Here is a 27,971-nt window from a genome sequence, read left to right as displayed (position 1 = left end):
CAAATTCCGCTTCCAGTACTTCCTTGGTTGCGGCCGGGTTTATCTCCGTGTGACCTCTTCCGCCGCATCAGGTGCCGCCTATATCTGGCCCCTGAAGAAGGCATTCAGCGCCAGGAAATAGCCCCGGACCGTATCCACTTCGGCAGCCTCTACATCCTCCTCAAAGTCCAAAGGAAGGTATGAACAATCTAATCCTTGAAAGTTTGTGGACACGTGATCATCATCCCAATCGCGGTGAGGGCACCAAATCAATGAGAGAAGGCCTTCGCTGTAGATTTATCTACTAGAAAATACCAAGTGACCAGCTACAGATTAATAAACAGGGAAGCGAAATTTGCATATGCAACTGGTTTAAAAAAATGAGCACCCAGTTTATCCTGAGTGCGCCCATTTGAATTTTCCGGGATATTCATTGACCGTTGCTCAAACTCAAGGAAATGCTGCAAAACGACTCCGCAAATTCCGCCACAGATTTATATTTTTAAGTGACGGAAAGTGAATTTAAGAGAAAACAACATACCACTCGGATGCCTTTCTTATCAGTAGCAACAAAGTCACACCGGTTTCCATTACAAACACCGTTTTTGGGCATATGAATAATTAGAAAATGGTCTCCGGTGGTCGAGATTTTTCTTTGGGTATGTGAGAGCGTTACGTGATAGATACGGAAATTTCAATTACATAAGCCAATCCTGGACGAATGACGGTATTCAGAAAAAATAGTTATTATCGCATAGTTTTCCAAACGAGGGTGAACGAAAATATTAAATTGCGCCACCGGATCCTTATGTAGTCAAGAAAAGGTTTCAATTAGCGAAAATATTGCAGAAAGGGTATAACGGCGCGTGCGACAATCGAGGACTTTCTTTAATATTGGTGTGAAGTGCCTTCCACCCAGAAACTAATCGCTAAATATATGTATCTCGGCACCTCTAGAAAAATTATTGCGATACGTATGATAAAAATAGACGTGCGCTAAGGTTTATTTCTGTAAGGCTGCTTTCCCTGGAGGACCATGAGGTTTCCGAAGACAGATTTGAGAGTTTGGGTGACCAATATATGTACCTCGAAATCAGATCATTTTTGGATTACGCATTACGCTCGGTCATAATACCATCAGACTGCTTTTTTTAATAATTAATAATAATAATTAATAATTAATGTCGAAGTCTGTCACAATTCATGAAGTGGTATTCAAAATAGCGAATGCCGCTTCCGGCGGAAAAAAATGTATTCTTGAAATATGTGACGCAACGTACGCCGATCATCCTTAAGACACTACGGTATTAATTATAACGAAAATCTCTCTGGTACTGAGAGAGATGTGAGTATTCTCAGGAGGCAAAAACTCTGGTTCCGTCCGCTGAAATGCTTTTTGCACGTGACAGCACACAACCCAATCGGTTGTGTCGGTTGATTACTGTCACTGTAATCCAGAGGGGTTATTGCCAAAGACTAAATGGTGTGTTCCGATTTGCGTGCTTAGTCAACGGCAAAGGGAAAGGTGTCCTTCCAGCTAGTTTTCTCTCGCAAAAGTCGGTCTAGCGGTTAAGAAGAGTTTCATGGTTGCAACTTGACGAACCTTCAACGGCCCATTGTTACGGACAAGTTCATTGATTGGTCAAATATATTGTATAATGCATCTTTCAAAATTGAGTTTTGCTGTTATTTTTTCGGCATTTGAAAATGTGAGGGTGTTCCCCACGTGCACCTCCAAAATTGCATGTGGGGATTTTTATTATATGCATTTGTTTTGAAAGTGCTTCTTCAAGTTCAGTATCTATCAAGAATCCATTCAAGATTTGATAGAGACATGACGGAGCAGAACGGTTTGACATGAGTGGCCTCAACTATTTGGTTGCAGGGTCTTCAATAAGCTGTCAAAATTTGAGGTTGCACAATCGATTATAAATGGTTTTCTAAAGCAATTATATATTTATAAAAAACTTTGAAGATTTGCAATTAGATTATTTCCTTTCTCTCGCCTTGCATTGCTTTACATTTTTTGCACTACTTTACTGGACAAACTTCATTCCCTTGCCTGAGTTTTTATCCGGACAACTTGGTTGAATGGGGAACTGAGTGAATGTAGTACACAACCGAAGTAAATAAACACATTCTGGTGCCCCACACAATGCAGAGCGACGCACTATACATGTGAGTTTGTGCCGACTCTCCCAAGGTTCAGTAATGAGCGTTACTTTATTTGTTCTGCCTTAGGCCCACGTTTGTTTAGAGTATTGCTCTATGATAATCACTTTCTAGGAGACAGGGAAGGGGCATACTTATGTAAATATACGCTCGGACTCGATATAACTCAGAGGCGACAACCATCAAATGACATTAGTAATCTTGTCATATTGCCCGTTCTTTTGATAGACAACTGGCAATTTGACCCACAGAATTTATTGGACTGAATAGAGACTAATTGGTCATGACAAATTGGCCCTTTTGCTGCGTATTCGGTGCTGAGACAATTTTATCAAACCACATGATGCATTAAATAGTGGATTAGAGACGAACAGCGAGGATAAATATTCCGTACGCTTCTCTAGCCGTAACAGATTTATCTTCCCTTGTCAGGCCAACAGTAAGCCATGCTTGCCTAAATCTTGCACGGAATTACGACATACGACAGACCGATCTTATGGTCCCGAAGACTGTGCTGGATCTTCTATGACCAGTTCCTGAATATACGTCATCTCCGTGGTTTGAAGGAATGGAGAATTTAGTCTCAGATGAAAGAAGATAGACTTTGCATCTCGTCTACAATACTCTCCTGCAATCATGTATCCTGGCAGAGAGCTCGCCTAGGTTCTTTTAAAATTAATCTTCATGAAGTTTCTCGACAAAGATATATGTTTTTTATGGGGAAAATGTCGTTTGTCATAACTTTTGTGTAAATGCCAATATACGGCCGACTTAATTGCATTTTTCGGCAATTATTTTCAAAGAATGATTTGTTCTTTTACACACTATCGGCTAACAGCTCTCGATGGCAACGACTGGCATATTTCGTCCTGAAAAATCCCATTTATTTTCTAGCGTTGTATTCAAACTTTACATCAAAGTAAGCGCATTTCATTCTGCGGGGAAAATGAGGGCAATGATGAACATTTTGTTGTGGATGCGAAGTGTCAGATAGTGTATTCAACATTATTTTAAACCAACATTTTGTAAGAATGTGCCACAAGGGACAATAGGTTGAACCCACAAAAATATTACAGCAGGAGCGGAAAATGTTGGCAAGTCGTAATGATCAAAAACGTCCGATGGTTTAATTTTATCTAAACGACGTTGGTGCGAGCATATAGGTGAAATACGTTAATGCAACTTACCGATTTGAGGGTATAAGGTTTCTCAAGTACCTGATTGTGATTTTTTTAATTCGAAAAATAAAAGCTAGCATTTTCTTTTTATTGTTGGTCATTGAACATCATATATGTCGGATTGCTTACCAAACAAAAATATGTGTTCAATTGAGCCCTTCCTTATTCAACTCCCTCAGTATCACTTGGGTGTCCGCTTTTGATTTTTCCTACATCCATATCGGTGAGCACAGGTACATCCGTTCAAATCATTACTTGCGCTAGTTCCAATATATCTACTTATACCGCCATACATTACATCAACTCGCGCTTCCAAAGAGGGAGAAATAAACAATTCTACACCAGTAATCAGTTCTCGTCGCACAGTGCAATCCTTGTTGCAAGCTGTTTTTCCTCAAATACCGCATTATCAAACTTACTCAAGCAATCCGGGTGACCCAGGCAGCGACCCGCAAGGGAAATAATTGACGTGCGTTTTGTGAAAAAAATATAAATTGTGCTAATCGTTTACGGCGTGGACATGATATTTTCAATAGAGTTGAAATTCATGGGCACTATATTTATTGTTGATCTCTGTCGGTGACTCCCAAATAGTATCCGCTATGCTTGACACTAAATGACAGGACTCACCAGTACATCGCGCGAGACCAGAATCCTGGCATTCAACTTTAGTTCCAAAGAACCATGGGGACCATAGGATGAACATAATTATTTTTGAATTTTAGTTCTGAGAATTTCTCACGCCGGAAGATTCAAGATGGGCAAAAACTTCTGTTGACCACGCCTCGATAAATGGCGTTATATGCAGATATGGAATAAGGAGGCAGAAGAGAAGGAAACAAAATCTTAGTTTTGCCTGTAGTTTTTGCTCGTAACTAATACCGAAATTTCAGTGAATCGCGTAGACACGAGCGCAAATTCAATGGTTCTTTAACCATCAAAAGTAACTTTAAATGTGTAAACGGAGATTTTTACCCGGAAACGCAAGCTGCGTTGTTTCGCCGATAATAACAAAATGGATTTTTGTATCTGCGATCGCTATTTATTTATAAACTATAATCGAAACTTTTTTGAGTTATATTGCACATGATGGAGGCGAAGTGCTTTGGCAACAGAGGACTGACTTGCACTTGCGTACTCACTAGAGTTGTACGAACTCGAAGTTGAATAAGACAAATTCTTTGCGTCTTCCCAACATGTTTTGGAAATTTACGCATTTTCAGGGAAACCGTGTTTTGCAGTAGCAAGTATTTTGCTTCTTGAGTTTCCGAGTTATCTACATCTTTACACTGACTTGCCACAACTTCATCAAAGCTCTTTCAGGTGCTTAGCTTTCTGCTGCATCCTGAATTTGTGCTTCCTTTTGGAAGTCACACCATAGCGCTACAAGTTTCAGCATATCGTCACGGAAAAGCCATAAATGGAAGACGGTTATCAGTTTGTTCTCCGCAATTGATAGCTACATCAGGTAACTCAAATTTTGGGAAGCAAAATGATAACAACTTCAGAAGGTTAATTTCTGGAATAAATCGCTCGGTTACAGAAATAAAGCGGAGAATGATAACGCCACCCGACTTTATAAACATTGTACTAACAACTCGTTGACAAAAATTGTAAGGAACTGCAATTAAGTTTAATAAATTGCCACATGTGTTCCAGCGACATACTTTGTCCAGCTTCATCGTCATGATAGAAGGCTTTAAAGCGTACAAAATTAATTCCGATTATTTGTGAGTTATTGTGAAACTCAAATTTCCACATTATATGCAGAGATTATTTAATTTGAAATTCTGCATCTTATTAAGTGCCTTTAAACATGTTAAATATTCCGCAGTTAAACCAGATTGTAACCACTTCTGAATAACCCTACGATTGGGAAAAAATACCCCTGCGGTTATCGTCAAAAATGAAATCTTGCTGGACAATAAATGAACCTACTAAATACCGGCTACTGATGGCTGTCTTGAAGACGGGATTCACGGTTTTATGCTTTGAAAAAGATATACACGTGGCTCACATTTGTAGCGGTTGGTTTGTTCTTTGTTGCAGTTATCTGATGCGCAAAGTGCAATTATTCAACTTTCATTGAGTATTTCAAGAACAGTCAGACTTATTGATAGCAAAAACTATACATTTTCAATTTTTCTAGGAGTGATGTATCCGAATCTGCATACAGACAAGCTGCGATGCAGTTTACAAATTCACAACTCAAAATTTTGAGCAAGCAGCTTCTGACTTTTTTCCAAATATTGTATATTTTTACATAATTAACAGATGAATTATAATTTACGAAAATTGAGCACATCCTACCAAGACACGCTTCTAATCCCGACGTGTCCGAACCTGAAACATAAAAATGATGCATTCTGGGAACAAACTGCAGACCATAAAAAATTACGTCCCTTATGACGGAATATAAATCGTTTTGAAATCTGGCTACTTTTAACTTGGTTTCACATCCTAACTTCACTTGTTTATGACAATAGAGTTCCAATTAAGTAACGTTAAAGCACCAACGGATCCAAAACAGCTAATCTCATTAAAATGCTTCAAAAAGGTTTGCAAAGTAGTTCTTTAGATGATCAAGAGGATTTCGAATTTGTAGTAAATTTCAGGGTATGAAATTAAAAATGCATGTGTATTGCGAAAAAATTCACATAAATCGCAGGTATAGGAAACTAACCCTCTGGAAAGCGTTCATCGCAGACAGCATATTTTAGGAACATATTCGGGGAAGAGGCGCAAAGAAAGAACTTTTCCATAGTTGCACGTTTCGAATTTCTCAAAATATTTTCAAAATATATTGAACCTGATATTGAGCTACGCTATTAATGAACCAGGTACCGTCAATTTTATGAGCACCCGCGTTAGTAAACTAAATGGGTATGTTTTCTTCGCCGAAATACTCTTTGTCCGAACGCGAGTGTTATTTCGGATAAATGGAACATCACGTTTAATAAGACGTCTTACCACCTAAGTACAAAATACCGACAGTAATTTGGCTGCAACCGACGGTAAACTATGCACGCAATCCTATCATACCAGAGATTGTGCAGTGATTTGTAATCCACACGTCGTACCTCCAAAGTAATAAAATGAGTTATCGTATTTTTCGCAAAAATGCCTCACAGCTTGAAATTGTCCGAAAAATTTCTCATAATCCAAATATTCGCTCAAAGTTCAGTCACAACCAAATCCCGGTTGAGTATTCTCTCTGATCCGCTCATTAATAGCAACGGCAAACGGAGAACGTGAAATTTTCGGCTTTCCATGTAAATTTTTTACACCATGAAAAAATTGAGTGTACACCCCGTCTGGCGCATAATGCGCCTATTATTTACCAGCAGGAAGGAAACCAGACGAATCAACTTTTTGTGAACAGTTTATCTCAACGTTAATGCGTGCGCCTTGGACTCACGCATTACTTGTTGCAATGAAATGTAAATTTTCGCCGAGGTGCCCGGCTCTGTGGCCGAGAGCCTTGCAACAACAAGCAAAATTTAGGTTGACAATGACGACCCATTTTTTACTACCTCATCTATAGTACAATTTTCCGGGCGACACCATGATTGTTTGTTATTGTTTGGCACTTTTTTCGCCGGCGCAACGGACACTTGATGGAAGCACGAAAATGGAAACTGTATAATACTGGTGCTTTAGATCCGAGTGTAACCTGGAGTGAAATTGTCTGCCTTGGGCCACCAATGAAATACTGCGCCTTAGTTCTAATTGTATTGAACACACTTGGTTTTGGAATCCATGATATAAACAAATAAATAGTATTCAATCAGAGGTCATGGTTTAGTCGCGTGAAAGCTGTGCTTTATTGATACTGCTCATGTCGAAAAAGAAGACAACTCTCTGGCACCACCGATTTCCATATTTGGTCCATCGAATGTTAACTATGGAAGTAACTACGATTCATTGTATCTTTTGTCTCACGTATACTTTCTAGATACTGACAAGTTAGATTATTCAGGGCAAAATATAAAACGAATAAATGTTGCAAAAATTCGCCTGTCTCACCCATGCAGGTCGTGTAAACACGGAGATCTTCTGTAGTGTTGTAATTTTCGGAAAGAAATGTTAATTCATTCATGGAAATAGGTAAGCGGAATGCAAATCCTTACCGTATGTGAATGTGTGTGTAGCATGTGAGTCGTGTGCCTTCTGTTGTCTAGAGGGCCCTGTTCAAAGGAAATCTAAGTGCCTAAAGGTTGAAATTGGAGTTTGACTTCTCTACATATTTTATCACCAACACCAGCGTCAAGCGGTTACAGTTCAATGAATGAGGCGACAAAGTTTCACGTTTTTTGGATGACTGAGAAATCACTATGATATTTGTCCTTGTTGTCGATGGCGTTTTGCGAACACAGGTCGGTATCAATCATCGCTCTCTTGTGTTTGAAAACGTTGAGGCGAACAAAACATGAAGTATTAACTACTTCGGTTGGATATAAGACACCAAATTTTCGTTTTATTTTCGTTTTGGAAAAAACGTAAATACAGCATATTATGGGATATTATTGTTAGTAATTGCTAAGGCGCAATTAGCTAAAGTCAACCCTCTCGTTAACTTTGAACAGAGAAAAAAAATTGAGCCCTCAGATTTTCTAAACATGAATCGTTGGCCTTCACTTGATTTTATGAGTAACTGTTCCATTGATCACAAATTATGAAACCAAACGAATAGGTAACAGAACCCCTACATGTACCCTAATATCTCTCTCAGGAAGTGAACAAAACTGAAAACGTCTACCAGCAAGATAGCAATGTTTCAAGGAAAGCAAAACTGGGATAACAATGAATTGAGCATCTAACAAATCAAAGCATTTAATGCAAGATAGATCAGTTAATCTTCTAGTGATCCACAACTTGCCTTCTGGCCTGGAGTATACCTCGCACAATACTACAAGGATTTAATGGAATTATGGCGCCATCAAATATAAGACAAGCGGAAATTTATGTAGCACGGGATGTCGACTTTCTCTATAGGTAAACAAACTGCGTTTGTTTGCGGCAATTGTGATGCAATTTAAACTTTCGTTATTCTTTTTTCAAATTAATTTAAAAGCCTTGTATTTGTTTATTGTTGAAATACAATGAAAGGAGCAACATGCGGTGAAAAACCACAAGGCTTGTTGGTGTCATCTCAACATAAAGGCAAAGGGCTGTGAATCGCCAGGAACATATGACCGTGGTTCGCACGGAAATCTTTTATAGTTTCTGGTTCAGGTAATTTCGGTGAAACCCATACTCACAACTGAGTACTACGTAGTGCAAAGGTGGATCTGCAAATGCATTCCAAGCCTTTTGCTAGACAACCCTATACCAATCGACGTTTTGATTAAGAAGTGTATTGCTGGATTAGTTTACTGTAAAATCGTAAATAGCGCGTTTACTGCAGCCTACGCGCGTTAACTTGCATCATGAGATGCCATGGAGCTAATATCCGCCTCAATCATGGCTGCAAATAAAGTTTCGCGATTGTGATGCTCTAAGTGTAGGTCAGCAATACTGACGATGGTTAATAAAACATCTCCCGTTATCGCACTCTTGAAAAACCGTCAGTAATATTGTATATCACGTTGATCGTCATAACTGGTGAAACGGGTTTTGCCTTACTTCCGGTGGAGTGCCCTCAATAATATGACCAGTTAGCGGATCGCTTTTTTATGCATGTTTGATTGACAAACAACAATTGACCTGCATTTAGTTAATAAAATGATCAACTAACATGCAGAATATCCGCATGCAAAATTGCTGTTAGTAAAGTTACAAATCGCAACCTGTCAAACGTACTAAAACAGCCGTCAACCTCCGGGTCGCATTGGCCTGGGAAACCGAAAACATTTATCAAAAGAATTATTAAGCACAACAGTATGTGAACACAGTATTAACGTTTAGTTTTCCGTTTCGTGTTTAATTGGCCTTTTTGCGATTCAGGTCACTCATGTTCCCAACTCAATAACCTTTTTTTGATACTTTATCGAATCGCGAACGTTAATTTTCCCAACCTCTTCTATTTGAGCTTACCTTTGCAGCGGTCGGCGTGTTCCTTCCAGCAAAGAACTAATGAGCACAATAAGAGCTCACATTGCGTTTGTTCGAACGTTTCTCATTATGCTTTGATCAATACATACTAAATCTGAAAAGCACTACGTTCGCTAGTTGTTCTCAGCAGAAAACTGCAGCAGGAAATATCATACGGGCATACCGCGCAATTATCATAAAAGGAAACTTTTTCGTTCAAATGTGCTTCCACATAAACCAGGGCGGTTTTTTTTAAATAACTGTACTTATATGGACAACATCTTATTTCTTAATTCAGTATAATATTCGTAAGCTAATCGGTCATATTTTGCAGCAAGGAAATGAAATACCTAAGACGGAAAATTTGAAGAGCTGTTCAGCTAGATGCTATATCGTATAGAATGCATAGGATCCGAAAACCAAAATAAAACTCCAGATAATCATTGAAAATTGAATGCAAACGATTTGATAAGAAAAATACACTTCATGTTTAGGCTTTGGAAATCATTGGTTTGTTCGATTATCGCACGATACTATATCAGACAAATGAATTATGGAACGCGATTATTGTGTCACCATAAGTGATGCTCTTAAAAGGGGTAATGAAGGAAGAAATTCGTGCGTTTTTGACGGTTGGCAGGATACAACGGATGTATTTAAGTGCAATCTTCATGCCATATTTTGAGTGGTATCAAACAAAATAAATTTATGAAAATAAGTTGAGGCAGCACAAAGTTGTGAACTGGTTCATCCTGTAGGATAAAAGCACACGCTTCACTAAACATTGAGCTGCTAAAAGGAGATGCTGTGCGGTGATTCTTACTTTCCATTCTGCAGTGTTCCTTTCTATCCGCGAAATGCTTCAGTCAGAAGAAGCATTTACATTCCTTTCAAATGAAATGCGATTGAGTCAGGTCGTTTGAAAAGTCCAATTAGCATGAACTTCATACATTATCTTGCAGCACGGTGGATTAAGGTTACTTGCTCTACATGCGGAAACCTCTGATTCTGCCATGCAAAACGGATTATTCTTGTCACCAAGCATCAACCAAGTTATTAGCCTGCAGTTTCTTCAAGATACCCCTGCTGCATTATGGGTGACGAGTATCTCGGGTATCCACGCATGCTAATCATTGATCACAGTTGTATATGAAAACAATCCAGGGTGGCCCCGTTAAGTATACACGTTGTTTGCATAACTGCCGTATATTCATTTGTTATTTCTTTCTATATTTTAAGGGAACTTTGCCTTTGCTGAACTGCTCAGTGTGCGAGATTAAAATACGGAAACCTTGTGCGTGCAAGACAAAAGCAAAATTGTCTACAATGCGCGCTTACCTATTCCGTCAGTGTCGCCATCATCCCTGGCCGAAAGCGAAATGAATTGCGCAGACTGTTCACTTTGATGTCGGAACCTTAATGTACACTTGGCTTGGAAGCAGCATTTTACAACGCAATGAATGAACTTTTCAAGCGAACGGGTTCTTCTCGGAAGGTTCTGATCGGGCTAACCAAACGTGTAGTTCTATACACGCATATCGTTGGAGAAGTACGTAACCTTATTTCTAGATGTGGATAAACAATGCGCAAAGATGAGACAAGCACATTCGTTCGAACCCTCTATTTTAGACAGATCAACCGCTGTGACGCCGTATGTGGGAAGCCCTCTCCCCTGGACAGTCATGATAACAAACTATTTAGCACATCACAGGTGCAAAACGATCTAAATCTCGTGGATGATTCTTCTGAAGATTCGTTATTACACCCTAGTAGATGTTACGAAACGTAAACAAAATTTGACGTGTAACAAAAGTATATATAGTGGTGACATTACAAGAGGTATCGTTACGAGAAATCTGGAGGAAGTTGGCGAGGTTTACACGGTCGCTGAAATTTTGGTTTATTAGTCCTACCAACGTGATACTTCAGGGCGATTTAACTTACACAAACAGCGACTATTTTCCTCCTCGTTACAGTTTTCTAAGATAAATGGCATTGGAAAATACAAAAACCGATTTGTAAACGGAAATGTTGAAGTTTTACTAAAACAATCAAAAGGGTGTTAACAAGGCTCCAATTTGTAAATTATCGAGTGGTGAAGCAACAGTCTGGTCCAATCCCCTAATTCTTACTGTTACTTATGCTTCAGCAATCAGAAAACATTTCCTCAATAACTGTTTGACTACTCAACAGACCATAAAATGGAGCTTACCGGTACACTTATCCAGTGCAGCTTCTTCGTCACCTACAAACCAAAAGTCGACGTTGTACGGTTGGGTGTTATTTGTGAGCACAAGTTACACAAGAGGGCAGCCATCTTGATAACCTTATACAATTTTGACGCTACCCATGGTTTAGTCACCTCTACAGTTGTGTAGATTATAGAGGATGATAATCCGTTATTCGGGGAGCATTCTTGGACAAGTTTGCACCCGATCAGGTATTCATAATGCAGCCGGGTTCATTCATTTTAATATTACGAGTTGCAACACTAAATTGGTTTAGCGTTAGTTAGGTGATCGATTTAATGAAAGAATAATGGTTAACACGATATAAATTCAGCGGCGGCACTCCCTGTAAAATGGTACAGTGATCTCTACGAAAAAGTAAAGTTTGTTTTCACCGAATCTTATCGAATTTTGTTGCGTTGGGAGAAAAGAATGTTATATGAGCACTGTGGTCAGTTATTAAGCATATTCTGCGTCAAATTTGTAACACTTTGCGTTTTCGAATCTATTTGTGAACCTGCACGTACGTTTTACCGAAGGTCGACCAAAACGAGATAAAGAATGACTTGGTAGGCCATGGAATTTTGGCCACTTGTTTTGAGTGATAATCATGTAACCCGTCATTGTCAATATGACGCCTGTCATAACTGGCCACTAGTTTGTTTAATGAGTACTTTAGATACTAGATGAATTAAAAACGTACGACTGTCTCTGGGGTAAAGTTCCGCACATACTGCTGTTTACGTTCAGACAAAAAAAAGTCAGGCAAATTAAATGACATTCATCGGCGATAAATCGATGTTTCATGTTCCGAAAATATTTTTACACTAAATCATTCAAACAAAAGTGTTTGAAAACACTCATTGTCGATTTGTCTATGTAAAATTAACGAGGCCATTATCCTTGCGCTTTAGAAAGCTGTATTCCTGTTATAGGTGAGCGTTAGGATGATCGTACAAAATCCTTTCATAATTTTGTAATGTCAGGATTTGCGGTGCTTCTTATGAGTTTATTTATCACAGTCTTGGTAATTCGGAACTGCTTTTAGGCGTAAAAATCTGCCTGCACTCGGTAAACAAGGATTTGTTTACAGTTGTATGATTTTGCGAATAACTGCGATGATGCGTGTGCACTCTTGATAATAAAGCTCCACTACACGTGGGCATTAGTTGATTCTTCGATGCGCATTGGATGCGGTTTTCTTGACTTCATGCTGAGTCTCATGACATTGTTACACGTCTGCAATGCCATTCGCGCACCATCTATACCACATGGTCACTTTGACTAACCGCAAGTGCCCTCGTGTGAAATTGCCCACAAATATATGATGGTTGTTGATTTTGTACCACGTGCTTGAATTTTTTAGGCACAAAATACGATTATAAATATCTTTATTCTTTGATCATCTGCCCTTCCGTGATTGGAAGACAAAAAAGTACTTGGCGCTTATGGATATATATATATATATATAGGTATATATGGTCTACCTTGTTTGAAAAAAACCCCTGATGCCTCCTTCAATTTTAATTATCACAGCCTTGAATGCGCTACCACAAAAATCGGATATGTGATGATGATGATAGGAAAAGCTGATTGTCGCCGGATTCAAAAGTAACAAAGTTGCCATCTGGTATTATTAAAAAATGAAATTCCTACAATCAACAAGTTGAGCAGTCAATTTGTTTGGCGATAGAAGGTAACGCTTTCGGAGACGAATTGCTGGAAGAAAGTAATGACAGACTGTAGATGCCTGGCTGATTATTTTATACTAACAGCCATTTCGGAAATATTCCCCCCATTATATGTAAATAGGTATGGATTAATAACAATTTCGTGCCATTGTCATTGATAAATTACTATGCAGGTTGTTGTAAGTGAGCAAGGTACAAAACGTCCGATGCTGGTTAAAGGTCTGTGTCCGAGTGAACCGCGCACTCATAATTATATAATGATTCACTCTGGAAGATCAGTTCGCCCTATATCAGTGTACGGAGCAATACGCTGTTTGCGAATCCTAATACCGTTTAGGTTGATATTATTGAAGGAACTGCGTTCCTGTAAAACTTTATGATAGCTGAAATATATTTGGAAAGGTGATTTTATCTAAATCACGCGTAACTCGGGGTGCATGTCATCTCATTTACTCAGGAAACTAAGTAAATAAACAATTAGTATGGTGACTTTTTCTTGCTTTGTTACTAAAGAAATATCTTCAAAGCATAAAAGTAAACTAAAAAATTGTTTATTCAATTTACATCCGCCGGCAACTAAATATTGTCGAATGGCGCGTTTAATGGTGCCGGAACCGAAAACGTTGTTTTATTGTACTCGAAAGGGTTGGCCATTTTCCGTTACAATAGTGAATCAGTCGTACACACTCACAAGATTTTTTATCAAACAGTGGTGGCATATATCTGCAGTTTTGAAATTATGGACAAAAACCTTACCTAAACCACATGGTATGTCAGTTATCTGCGTGTAAATCTAAGCTTTTACACCAAGTGAAAAAGTCCAAGAATGATTTAGTTTATTTTTTTAAATTAACGAGTGCATTTACCAAAAGCACAGTTGGACATAAAATGTTCTCCGGTGTCTCAGCTGTCAACATCCGAAGTCACCAGGTAAATGTGTCAGATGTATCTCTATCCAAAGAAAAGCTACAAAAACCTCAGTATCCGTTGTTAAAAAGTAATGTGAGCAGGGAAGACAACAACGCGTTTAACCTGATTGGAGCATCCTAATTACTTCCAATTTTTGGGGGTGTACTAAGAGTTATATTTCAAGGGTTTTGCGTGAAATATGCAAACACGAATTTAAAATGAATTTTCGAAATCACTGTTGGCGCAGATGGATGAAAGGATTCGACTTACACATGCAGGTTTCGTACACGTGAAGATGGACAGCTGAGTCGGCATTCACTAAAGCAAAGTGTACGGAATATTTGAGCAACGGGTTTGATTAGCATATAACCAGCTTGCACAAAGCTCTCAGTAAACTTACATAGGAGGATCGCAGATAAAATGATGTATTGTATCATTTTGGAGGCACCTAGAAAACTAAAATTTTCAAGTTTACCTTTCGATTTATACCCTTTTATGTGACCTTGAAAATTGATATGAATCAGAAACAAACACTGGTTACATTTCAGAAGGTCTGATCCAATAACATGACAATGCTGGAGTGTTCACTAATTCGTCAGCATAATCGAGGCATTGTTAAGGCCTCGAGCCACGATTTACAATCCTTTGGTCAAAGCCGCACTCTATGGTAGGCAGCAGCATAGATTCTGACACTGTATATATGTAGGCAACCGGAAACTAGCATTTAGCGCAAGCGCAGTGTGGGAAGCAGTTCAACGCTTCTGCCTCATACTAATACACGTTGTCAAATGCAATCAGGTTATTCAAATTTTCAGACGTTTCACTCGTTAAGTTGCTTCCAGATAACTGCATTCAAAGTGAGCTCATTATCCCTTAAGTATAGTCTTCTAATACCGACTAAGGTAGGATTTGCCCTTTCTGAAAGAATACAAAACAAAACCACAGTAGCTTGCATAATCCCAGGCAAATGAATGATAACTGTTTGATTTCCTACAAGTATCGATTCACGCCCACATAAACAAGTACAAATTGGCCTCCTGTGCTAACACGTTTTAAGCCCGTCCTTGACCGTCAGGTAACCGAAATCAATCGTTGCGCGATTCACTATGATCACCACCTGTTTACTGGACACGTACCTCCAATTCTCGAAGCTAAACTACATGAAATAACATGAGGTTTACAGGTCCGCTACGAACGAGATTCACAGTAGCTAAAATTTATATCAAGCACAAGAATTTACAAAGAACAATTGGAAATTACAAGCGCACTAAATGTGATTACATCAGGAGGCTGTGTGCATCATTCGAGCCATTGGTTGCAGAACATCTAGAGGATTTGGAGCCGAACCCATATCATTTTTAAATTATATAAGTTAGTGCAAACTTAGCATTGCACGACGGGCACGCCGTCAAGCATGCTTCAACAGCGCCATTAACAGATACCTGTGCGAAACCACTATATCACATTCTCAATTTGGAAGAATTCTGCTCCGCTCTCCTGAAGAGGCTAGTATGGTGACAACGTGGACAAATTAATACTAGTGAGCTTAACTGATCAATGCAGCTTCGGACGAGGAAGTGATTACCGCACATTACCATTACCATGTCGTTGGAATCAAATTGTCCGCCCGAGACTTTCGTTTGCCGCGCATTTGCTATTCATTGATTCAATAAGGCGATCACCCACAAACCAGGTATAGAGAGCTGATGATATTTGCTATTCGTGAGTAGCTACTCTCGGGAGATCCGAATGTTCTAAAACCAAGAGCGTGGACAATGAAAGTTTCATTCTACCAGCTCAAATGAGACCACTTAAGCTGACGTGTTATAACTGATGCAGCGAAAACCAGCAAGCTTGTCCACAAGCTGAGGCGGTTGAAATTCAACACTCCTCATCAAACTGGAAGACACACGTTTGTTGTTATTTTATGCAAGTAAAACTAACGTTACGCCTTGCAGAGAATCAGACTTTTGATATTGTCCGAGTTAACATCCACGCCAGATCAGCAAGCGATAATTATCAGAGTTTTTGACACGTGTAAAAATAAGTGCTGGCCTTGCAAAATATTTGTAACAACACAGCCTGAGCGCGAAACTTATTTTGGTAGGAACATTGATAAAAACTGAATTCAAAGACTAAGTCAAAAAGCACCTAACCGGACATTCAGCGATAGTTTTGCCACCTAAACAACTGGTTTGCAGTGATAAACTTGTATGGCACCAAACGTCACAAAATAATTATTACTAATTAAGTTGCGTAGCATTGAGACCTGGTACATAAGCTTTCCAAAAATAACTTTTATGCATATTTTCTGTAGAACGCTTAGAAGTTTCAGAGTATTTTAACGGATAGTGTTCCAAGAAAACCACAATAGCATTCCACTATCTCCAGAGATACGTTTCTTGAATGCATTAACTCGCAATGTTCGTAATTCTTTATAATGAACAGGCTGGAACAGGCTGTAAACACCCATTTTATTTTATCGTGTATATTTACAACCGTGTATTGAGCACATTACCCGCGTAAATGTTACATTACCACAAGTGAATGCGAGTAAGCCGAGCCGAAAAAACGAATCTCCTTGTTCTCTAGTGTCATTATGATTTCGCTGAAAGCTCATTATGACACTTTTATCCATGAGATGTCTTTTAGTAGGAAGGACATCGACGTTTCTCACGCTTGTGGATTGCGGCGCAGTCATGTCAATCAAACTTGGGCCACAAAAGTCCAAGACCAATGGAAATTCATGCATTTAAAACATATTCGAATCTGAGGGCTCACGGGTATTACCGGCGATCGATGGATTTGTTCCGTTTTTTACTTAACTACTCAGGAGTAACTTAATTTGCATCTCGATCTGGCAAGTCCTTCAAAGCCTTGTTTTCACGCTGAAGAATACTGAGTTGGAAATGTGTAACACAATATTTGATACGTAGAATATAAAATTTCAGTTACCGTTTGTATGCTTGTGAATTAGAAATGTTTCAGTGTACGGTAATAAGCTAATGCAATGAAGCAGTAAGTTACAGCGGCCTAGTTCTCTGGGGACATTCGTGTGCATTCCACTCCTCAAATTAGCAAGGGTTTCACTGTTACCTTTGGTGGCAAGCTCCACTTAAATTCGGATATGGTAATCTCTGATTGAATCGATGGACAAACTCTCCGGGCAGATCTATTCACTTGGCAACCTCATTATTATACAATAAACAACGGTAACAAAATGCAACGCGCAACCCAATTTGCCCACATCAGCACGATTTGGATTGTGCACAAGTTTTAGTACTTCCGTTATCTTGCAAACGAGGAATGATATTTGAAATTCAACCTTGGGAGGTTCAGTTCCCGAAAAGAGAAGACACGTCAGGCTATAACAGAGCATACAATCGTTAAAATGAAAACCCTGTGCGTAGAAATGTATTCGAAATTGCAATTTGATGGCGATAATCGACCAGATTTCTTATCAGTCGGTTTTGCATTCCTTCCTTGGTGCAGAAATTTACTGTCTCGATATTCTGCGACCACCGAATTGCACTGCAGGCCTTATAGCGTGATCACATTTTGCGGAACAACCGCGAGTATCCTCGAAATAGGGGCGATATTCATAAGTCAGGTTTTGGTGCTAAAATTCAAATTTTTAAGTAAAGTGGATGTCACAATACCCGCTTTCCAAATGTTTCCCATGTCGACAATTAGCGTGGATTGACTAAACGTGGCGCCGCCAAAGTTTTAACCTGCGGCTTCAACGTTTGGAGAAGTAACTCACTTGGGATCCGTTCCAACAACAAACTCCTCACGGTGCCTAGTGATACGTCAAACTAAATTGACATAACTAACACAATTAAAGTGCTTGATTACCAGGCAGAAATTGTGTGTAAAAGCGTGCTCGATGAAGTACTAGCAATTCCAGTTGCAATAAATACTTCCCCCGCGTTTTACAGCTGTTTGGGATCTAATGTCTGAATGATAGCTAGTAATTACTGCAACCAGCTGTTGTCATCTACGGGACACAGGTGGTGAAACGGACAAAGGTTTGTCATTAATGTTCCATTTTTATAGCAGATATCACACAGTGGTGGTTGATGCTGGACGACAGAGAGTGGCAATGCAGATGTTTGGTCCGTTAAGCGGTAAAATGTTTTATATCCTGGTTACCGTAAAAATGCACGTTGTATGTCTCCGTATTTGGATGTTCGTAATATGAGGCTTTGTCCTTGCTTACGAAGAATTTTAACCTCCATCTTGTTTTATTTATAAGTGACTACCATGGCCCGTCCAGCTTAAAAGGTTTTAACCACATCAATTATTTTGAAGCATCAGATCCAATGATTTGTCTCTCAGAGAGAATTCGGAGGTAAACGTATTTTTGAAAACTGCAGCTCTGTGAGCTTGTACGGGATATGCGCTGTCACATCGGAATAGTGTAAATAAACAAATAAATGTAGGCTAGTAAAATCCTCATCTCCTTGAATGTCGTCAGCGTCCGTCTGACCATGGAAAGAAAGTATGCGCTGATATGCACGAACCCTGCGTTCAATTTTCAAATATTTTGCGGTGTCATTCGGAATACGATCTACTGAGTACATCGCGTAGAAAAAAGCTTACCATCGATCAAGAACCATGCAAACCTGTACGGTTTACGGTTAGTAAGCAAGGACTGGATATTCACAACGCTTTCATAACGCTTTCGATATATTGACAAAAATCGTCCACTGAAAACTCCGAACAATTTTTCAATATCATACATTCTGCTTGCAAGCAAATTAGCGCATATCCATATATGAAGGGATGCTCTCTTCACTGAAGAACAATGGACTGACAAAGTGCTCCCGGTGGGAAAGTGGATGAGCTAGAGTACAGCCCTTTGCCAGACTCAGCTGACTAGACACATCATCTAAAATGGGTCACTGATATGATAAAGATATTTGGACAACGAATGACCACGTACAAGTATGCTTCCATCATCTAAAATGGGTCACTGATATGATACAGATATTTGGACAACGAACGACCGCGTACAAGTATGCTTGAGCAAAGCGTTAAGTCATTGGAGTATAAACGACATTGCAGCGAATGGCTTTTACACGGCTCTGCGCAAGCCTGCATGGCTCCCAGGCTAGACTGCCGCACTATCCACGGAATATCCTGCGGGGTATATGTTTGTAAATGTGTGAGTTGGAGATCCCCACAAATAAAGTTTGTTGATTTAATTCCTTTAAAACGTATACCCAAAATTAAAATGTTTTGACTAGCATGAGAATGGCGATATTCACAGCCATTCAAAGTTCGCGGTGATTCTTCCGTCAAAAAATCCCGCGGTAGTCTGTAAGGGAATGCAGCTCCGCAAACTACGGCGCAGTGTAACTTTTGCTTTCATACACACAGGTGTGAGTACCGATCACTCCTGCGAGATATGGCATACACCCGATATTGTAGCAATCGTATCACAACTTTGTATCATAAACATAGGGAAAATTGCTCCTAGCTGGCGCGAAACAGTCTACTGCTGACTTCGTAAGCCCTCTGATGACCGTTCATCTAGCGCGTTGTTCAACAGTAACTTCTAACTAAAGCGAAACATACACGAAACCCTTCAAAACCCCAGTGTCTTACTTTCGAGTGAATGTGGGCCAGAATGCTTATCAAAACTGCATTTTATATAGGCCTTACCGACCAAGCGGCGAGCGAGCTTACTTTCATTAACCCGAAAATTCAGCCTCATCTAATGGCGTCTGCAGTGTTGTCCGAACTGACGCGATCAAATGGATATACGTGACAAACATTGCAGGTCTAATTTGATCGAAGCGTAAGGAAACTATCGGCTGTTAGGAGTTCGATAAAATTTGAGTTGCCTCTCTGCATTAGGTCCAACTCTAGTGTATCACTCAAACGCCATGCTTGGCGGATAATTTAGGGTGCGTTCTGAAACATATTTGCTCAAAAATTGAGGATATCGCACATGATATAACAGTGTGGGGTACCCGGATTTCAATGAGTCCACCCGGATGAACATGATTTTCAAACACAGAAAATTACATTAGCTGATTCACCTCAGCTGACTGATTTGTATCACAACAAACGAGTGGTTGTCAAAGATTTTACGTGTTTCGCAATAGGCCAAAGTTAACGCTGAATTTCCGACTGTTTTAAAATTCTCTCCAAACCCGAGTAAATTACGTTCCTGCTAGTGCTTGAGGTTTCCAAATATAGTGAGAAGTCTTCAGATTTGTCAGTATTATACACGAGAATTTTATTGTATAAATAATTCATGACGGCAAAATAAATTATTGCTCTTTCAAATTGGCACTTTTCCTCAAATATATATCTTTGTCAGCTTTTAACCCTTGCCATGTTGTTCTGTTTGCTACTGCGACCAGAATGGTATGTGTAACGTCATCTAGTGTAATTTCAAATATGCGTTATGTCGCGGTGTCAAACTATATTGCTCCTTCATTCGTAGAGGGGATTCAAATTTTATGATGTTCCCAAAAGGCTGTGCGCTGCTGCGCCAAACGCTGGGCGAAAACCCCTTGTGCTGTGATCGGGGTACACCGCAATCAACGAGAGATGTTTTCTGGTGAAAGGGACAGGATCCATCATTTATTCACTAGGCGAGCTATTCAGAGAGGCAAACAGTGGATCTCTATGATAGCCTTAGATGTAACAAATTGTACAGCCGTCTGCTATCCCACTTCGGTTTCCTTTCACTACGTTTTGCGTTGCATTTTTAGCTGGTGAGGACGAGGAATAAAGTAGTTATTTAGATTTGCCTCGACAATCGGCTAGTCAGACTAACTTCTTAAGCAGCACATCTGATGATCAGTGGATTATTTTTGCGCTTTGCAGTACCACCACGAAATAGCCAGTGAGTTCCAGACTGTCAGGCAGAGAAGCAGTTTACAACGTGTGACGCCTAGATGTCCAAAATCTCGTAAACGTACGCTAGGAACGGTCATGGAGATACGGTTTGCGTTGCACGCCAGACAATTTACTGAATGAAGTGACCGCGGAAGTAGGGATAACAGTTAAGCCCAGCTCTACTAGTTTATTTACTTGCATAGTGTATCAATACAATGGTTCCCCTCTAGATTCTGTCATGATTAGAAATTCGAAATGCAGTCGCATAATCTTCGACAGGATTTGCATTGAAGTGCAATTTTTCGGAACATGCGTTCAGGCAAATTGACTAAAACCACCAAACCTGGTGCAGTCCTTTATTCATCAAGAGTTTTTCAACAGAAAACGTCACTTACGCGTGTAGTATTCGAACCATGATTGTAAGAATTTCCAAAAGGAAGACCATTCTTAATGGTACCAAAAGCGACAAACACCTTTCAGCCATGTTAATTTTTAATATCACGTGACTGGTTTGGGGCATGTGTTTTCTCCGGCATGAAACTGAATTTGCTAGGTTAAAGCGAAAGCCAAATCTAGAAGTCCTTCTGATTTGTTTTACAGGTGTTCTTGTGATATTTGATCCTACATCTCGGATGTTCATAGGAAAATCGAAATAAACCTCATCACCAAATAACAGCCAGGCGTGCACAGAGGTTAATGCTTGAAGGGGCTCATATATTTTGCGATAAACTCTTTCAATGGCAGTAAATATCAAAATCGGGCGTTTAGATAGGGTGCGGTGCCGTAATTTTGGTTTGCTTGTTGCTGTTTCTGTGGCTGAATCGCGATTCCAGCCAGAAAACTATGCTGTGCAGGACGGCGGGATGTAGCTTCACATGCGTATCAGCATTTGTTGTTTGAGGAAGTATGGCGAACGTAAATTTATATTCTGCCGTCTTAGATGATAATAAAAACAGACATTTGGGGATTTAGGGGCCGATTCTACACCCACGACTACCATGCAAAGAACAGAACCTGAGACGCACGTAAACCTTCGATTCAACCAGGACTCCGATTTGGCTCACCAGTGCATAAATCGCTCCAGACGATTTCCTTACCATTGTCGGCTTCGGCAACACTTTAAAAACCACTTATGTTTGAAGAAATACAAATGCGATTTTCGTTCACCGTGCTTTAGACCGCTCGAAGGTTACAGAGCTCAGATGGTAGAGCATCACTGGTGGGAGCTGATAGCTAGTGAACGCGCTGAAAACACTGAGCATGTGAGGACTTTCAAACGAGGAACTACCTCTTGTGGCTTTTGTAGAAAACGTATTCGGTCAAGATCTGCCTTGGCGCGACAAGTAAAACAATGTCATCGAGAGGATGCTGCGAGCATTCGGTTGAAATATGCGAATGCTCTAGATCATCAACGTCGGTTGCTTCGAAAGACATCCGCCAAAGTTATTCATGTAGATTGTAAGTCAGTGAAAATAAATACAATGCAGTTACAAACCACGGACATGTTTCCCCGTTTATTTTTTTACAGATGGAATTGTCGGTCCATGGTCCTTCAAGCTTGATATCATAAATTTGAGGACATTGAATCGGACGACCAGAAGAAGAAACTAGTCTCAATATCGTTCGTGATAATCGTTATTTAAATGAATTGTCTGTACCCGCCGTCGAGCAACTAGCGCCTCATATACGTGGAAGCACTTTTACAACAAGAGCGCATATACGGTGCATAACATACATGATTGGTAATGCTATGAAGGTGAAATGCCTGTTTAAAATGAAATAAATGGGGGTAAGTTCAAGTGAATCTATAAGACAATGGAGTGTGCAAAGACAAAATATGGGGACACATAGTACACTTTCATGTTACTTTGCTATTCCATGACCACAAGTCTGGTGATCCCTCCGACTTGAGTGATTCTCTTATTCAATAGCTGCAAAGAAACATCCAATCCACATTCTCTGACCAACGTTTGCGCAGAAATACTCGAAACCAAATTTCTCTGTGAAGGTATGGATGACAGTTTGAGTATTTGGGTACGTGCACCGTTAACTGTTGTCTGAAGTCAACAAGGCACTCACGGCTTACGAAGTAAATTATTATTGAACTTTTACTTGGCTTTTACCCACCGTAACACGCAGTACGAAGTTTAATCCTCCACAGACACGTTATGGGTCACCTACTAGCATGAATAATACATGCGTGAGGATCCATCTCCTGAAATATTCTGCAGATATTGATTTGGCCAAATCAACCATGAAAAACATATCTTTCCAAATCGACTGCCATAAAACTATGGCATCTATGCCTCATTGGACTTTTTTGTGAGCTCTCAACCAAACCAGCAGCAACAGCAATTTGAGCAACGATGTCTCACTATTTTACTCAACAACGACTTGTATTCTTTTTCGCTTTGAGAGTGAAATCATCGGGCTCAAGAGCTTGCCCATTTTGGCACGAAAAATGGGAATACTGCGAGCGAATGGCTGGGCGAGCGTCTAAAAACAAGCCCTTCTCGTTCACACCTGAATCAATTTATGCCTTCTCCGCATGGCGGTGCTTGTGGCGATGAGCGACAGAATGTGCAACTTCGTAACCTCCAGGTTTACTCAGATATATTGATGCTTTATTTAGGGCCTAAGCAGTATGAGTATTTGACACATGTGCCTTGACAAAACGCTAGTTTCAAACAATGTCTTCTCTAGTGAAGAACCATGACACAATCAAGTCGGCCACCGAATTACTCGGTTTAAAAACTAACGGTTTCCCTGCACTGAAATCCACATATGCTTGCCGTTGTCAAAGTGATCGAAGGTCCGATTCTCAACATAGACGTCATATTGGTTTCCATGTCACAATTTTAGCGAAAACGTGTACATAAAATGCTGAGATCACAAACGTTCTTGCGGTGCTGTGTGGATTTTAGATTACGCGTTGCGTAGTTTGGGGCATTTTATGCTTCTCGGGGCAGACAGCCACAACCAGCATAAATGTTTTAATCGAAGAAAAATTGTGACCCCATGAGCCAATGTCTTCTATAACTTGGGAGATTTGCCGCGCGTATATAAGGAAACGTACCGAACCTCCGCCAACCAAACCCGATATTTCGTCCACTCCAGTTCATAAATAATTTATGCGGTTTCAACTTCCACGCTTGCGAACATTCAGTATTTCCCGGCTAACCGTTTGATGTTAAACCGGAGGTTGATGAGATTATCAGGTATTTAGATGGCAAAACATGTGGTAAATTTCCGGTCGAAACTGGGTGCACGGAACGAGAGAATTCGCAAATCTTGGATTACGGAAAAAGCATATTACTTCTGTTTGGGGATCAGCAGGTCTTTCCACTATGCACGTTCGCACCTGAAATTTAAACGTGTTTCTGCTCCGTATGGTGCGAACAGAAGACTCACATCATCAAATGCGAAGTGATCAGCCGAAGAAGAATGACAAGATATCATGTTTGACGGAAAAAATAATGAAGAGCCTTGTATGCCTGTAGGACTGTTGCCATTGATCTATTATGCGAAAGTTATCAGTAGAGAGAGCCTGTTATATATCTGGATTCTTCACGCATAATTTCCAGATCTTGCACCTTGTGGCGAAGGGTGACGACTTTTTTCATCGACCCCGATATCGGCGAAAACCATCAGTTATCTTTCAGCAAAACACCTGAATGCGCGGCGGCCTCAACATTTTTGTGTATCTCGCACGGAATTATGAGAATGAGGCCCGCATTAGTCGGAAGCACATCCTGCAATATTTGGTTTTATGAGATAGGATAATATTGAGAACAGGCCGATTGTCGGAGTGTAATTGCTGGAGACTGTGAACACTTTTGTCCGCCTTATCGAATCTATAAACTTGACACCCAGTAACCCTCCACTCAACAACTAACTTCCAGGGTCGAAAACCTGTGCACCCGGATACTTGATTACCGATATGTGGATTAGTTGACAACTTCGTCTGTAACCGGCTTACAATTGGGCTGCATCAATATTTCGGGGACGTGCAAACCTGTGGACTGGTTACACACTTTCCAGTTCAGAACCCTCATGCACATAAATTACAAGGGATTGCCTCTGTCCTTAAAACTTCAAAGCGCTGAACGCCAGAGCACCAAACACTACATGGACGTTTGGCACGCGAATTGCAGTGAGTTTTACTTGAAAGCATCCTGTTTCACGATAAAATCTTCTTCAACTTGGTTACCAATTGATATACACCACCCAAAGGTATCAGACGTTTATTACACGTTTATTAAGTTTATTTCCAAAGGTTCCACTCGTTGAGTCCAATATTCGAACCAAATATCCAATCACGCTATTCAACGCATTCATTGGTTAACTCCCCGTGTATGAATAATAAAACTGTTGGGATAATTAGAAGCCCAAAATTGCAATCGAACATAACGCCGATGGTAGCCGTATTTCTCGAAATATTCAAGTAGCGCTTCATGTTTTAAATCTGTTTCAACACGTTATTAAACCCTTTGATTGAAATGGCCCCAATGAGCTAAAGAATGCTCCGGTGCGTTGTGCTATATATTCGTAAATTACATACTAAGATGCATTAAGACGGTTTTTCATCTGCACTGAAACATTTACCCGCGTGAGGATTCTTTACCACCACAAATGTGCTAACACGGGGCATTATTTCTTCAGAGCTCACTGTAATTCAGTGCAGAGTATTCAGCCGTGTGTTTGTGGATTTCCGGTTGAGCGAACTGTTTTGGATGACAAGAGCTAATTTTAGCAAACAAAAAAAAGGGGCGAAAGCCCTGATGGGCAACGGCCGAAAAATTTCTGCAGAAACACAACTCCAAATCTTTCCGCACTAGCGTTTCGTCAGGGGAAAAAACAGTTAGATACTGCGGCCTCTTGGACAGCCGTCTTAGATATGACGGCGCGTGGGTGTGCTTATTGGAACTTATGGTAAAGAACTATTCTCCGGAATATGTTTTTACGACAGACCGAAAACTTAATTTCACTGGCCAATAAAGAATCCAGATTTCCCAAAGTGTTTCAACCTCCTTGAAAATTTCTGAAATGAAACTTTTTCACACCAAAAACGGATTTAATGCATAAGTTACGCAAGCTTTTCCTGTGATTATTACTAAGGTTTTTACATGATACACCAGGCTTTCATCCTGGTAGCAATGACGAATGGCAAAGTTTCAACCAACCCGCTCCAAGGGAACTCAGTTGCCACATTTTTCTGCGAACCGTGGGATTGGAGTAAAATCTAGGCGATTAGGGTGCTGAATTTGGGTTCTCGTCAGGTTTTAGGTCACGTGTGGATTTCGGCATCGTTTGAGGTAGACATGTAACAGTGAATATCAGCCTAAAATCGGAGCGTGAGTCGTCAAATATATTAAAGGTAATATTACTTAGCGTGTGGAGCGTGCTGAGTAGGATTTCTTCGTTGATATATTACGATGCCCTCCATCTGGACTGCCAGAACGTGCAAATTAGTGGCCGCAAGTGTTGCATGTGCCCCGAAAGATCATTTACAATGTAACGGCTTGGACAAGTCCATTGATATCAAACTCCCAAATGAAATCGTTTCTGCTACAGCAATATCATAGTCTAATTCATTAATTTATTTCCTAACGTTTTATTGTTCTTCTGAATTAGGCGCATCCTTTTGGGATAATCCGAAGTTCACTCTTCTGGTTCTTCAGGATAAATTTCTTTGTGAAGGCTGTCAAACTGCTAAATATTGTGATTAAACGAAGGAGAATTTTAGGGGAAATTAGACTCATACATCCGTACGAAAAATAAATTAATAGATGATTCTTGAAGTACCAAACATAGCAACAGGCAATCGTTCTGAAGAATCGTCTTAGTTTTGCTAGGTGGGTTGATGGATTTCTTTGGGTTATCATTTTTGTTCATCATAGAGCGTTTCGATTAAATCAGACAATATTGGCTGAAGGAGTATGAGGTATCCAAAACTAACATCAATAGATATGAAGTGTGTCTGGTATGTGGAATTCATTCCTTGACATTTGCGCTGTCAAAACGCGTTCAATACAGACACACGTTTTGACATTCATCGAGAAAAGCTTTATGAGTTTATCTAAAAATGTTTTGTGGAAAGACCTTCCGAAAATTCGTCCGCTGGCATGAATGCAAATCTTTCAAGTGAAGAAACAAAGAATGTAACCTAGTTGAATTCATAAAGGTGCACAACCCTCACGGCCTTGCTTTTTTTGTGTTGATGCATTTGGGGTTTATGTGTGAGAATGTCACTTTCATAAGGGATGACAATGGCTTCTGCCCCTTGTGCAGGATTCAGATCCTTTTGTGTTTAGCCCACTAACAGGATGCACTCCTCAAGCGGTCGATGGTTCCCCAGAGGAAACCGTCACCTGTGCTTGTAGCCGCAGAAACAGTTGTGCGTGTGTGTAGACTGAAACAGCTAATCCGAGTTTACACCTGTGTATCTTCACCATTAACGTACTGTTCATAATTGAATTCAAGCACACGTAACCCAACCAGTGAGCATCACAATTCGACATTTTTTTCTACTGTCCAATGCATGCAAAGCTGCTAAGCTTTGATTGTGGGGCAGTCTGAACTATACTGGTTCGACTGAATTTCAGTAGCACTATATGACCGACTCTGTGGTGTGAACCGCGAAGTGTGTTCAAGGAGGATGTTCTTGAATAAGAAGTGCAGGTGCACTAGGTTGGCGTTGTTCACTACCATTATTATCAACCACTTCAGCTGCGCAAATCAGTGTAAGTTGATCAGCGTTGTTTTTACCTTTAGTTTCCGAATAACAACAGTAAATTTAGGACATAAACAATTCCATGATAGTATCATATGATAAATAATGTACTACAACATAGCATGACGCAATATAATATTTAATAGCATTATATAAAACAACATATTATGAAATAATGATGTAATAGTACATA

At 39.9% G+C, this 27,971-nt stretch overlaps 1 protein-coding gene across 1 annotated transcript in view; it reads right to left on the bottom strand.

Annotated features, from left to right (window-relative positions):
- Nucleotides 1-78: 78 nt before the first annotated feature.
- T265_03723 (hypothetical protein) overlaps nucleotides 79-27,971 on the bottom strand; it is a gene marked incomplete at both ends in the record, with an annotated part of 40,248 nt that continues 12,355 nt past the window's right edge. Inside the window, one exon of the mRNA XM_009168270.1 lies at nucleotides 79-268. Within this exon, the coding sequence (XP_009166534.1) occupies nucleotides 79-268 (190 nt within the window). The remainder of the gene's footprint in view (nucleotides 269-27,971) is intronic.

The sequence above is a fragment of the Opisthorchis viverrini genome (assembly GCF_000715545.1).
Source record: "Opisthorchis viverrini unplaced genomic scaffold opera_v5_54, whole genome shotgun sequence".
Lineage (NCBI taxonomy): Eukaryota > Metazoa > Platyhelminthes > Trematoda > Opisthorchiida > Opisthorchiidae > Opisthorchis > Opisthorchis viverrini.
This window is presented reverse-complemented; position numbering and strand designations above follow the sequence as displayed.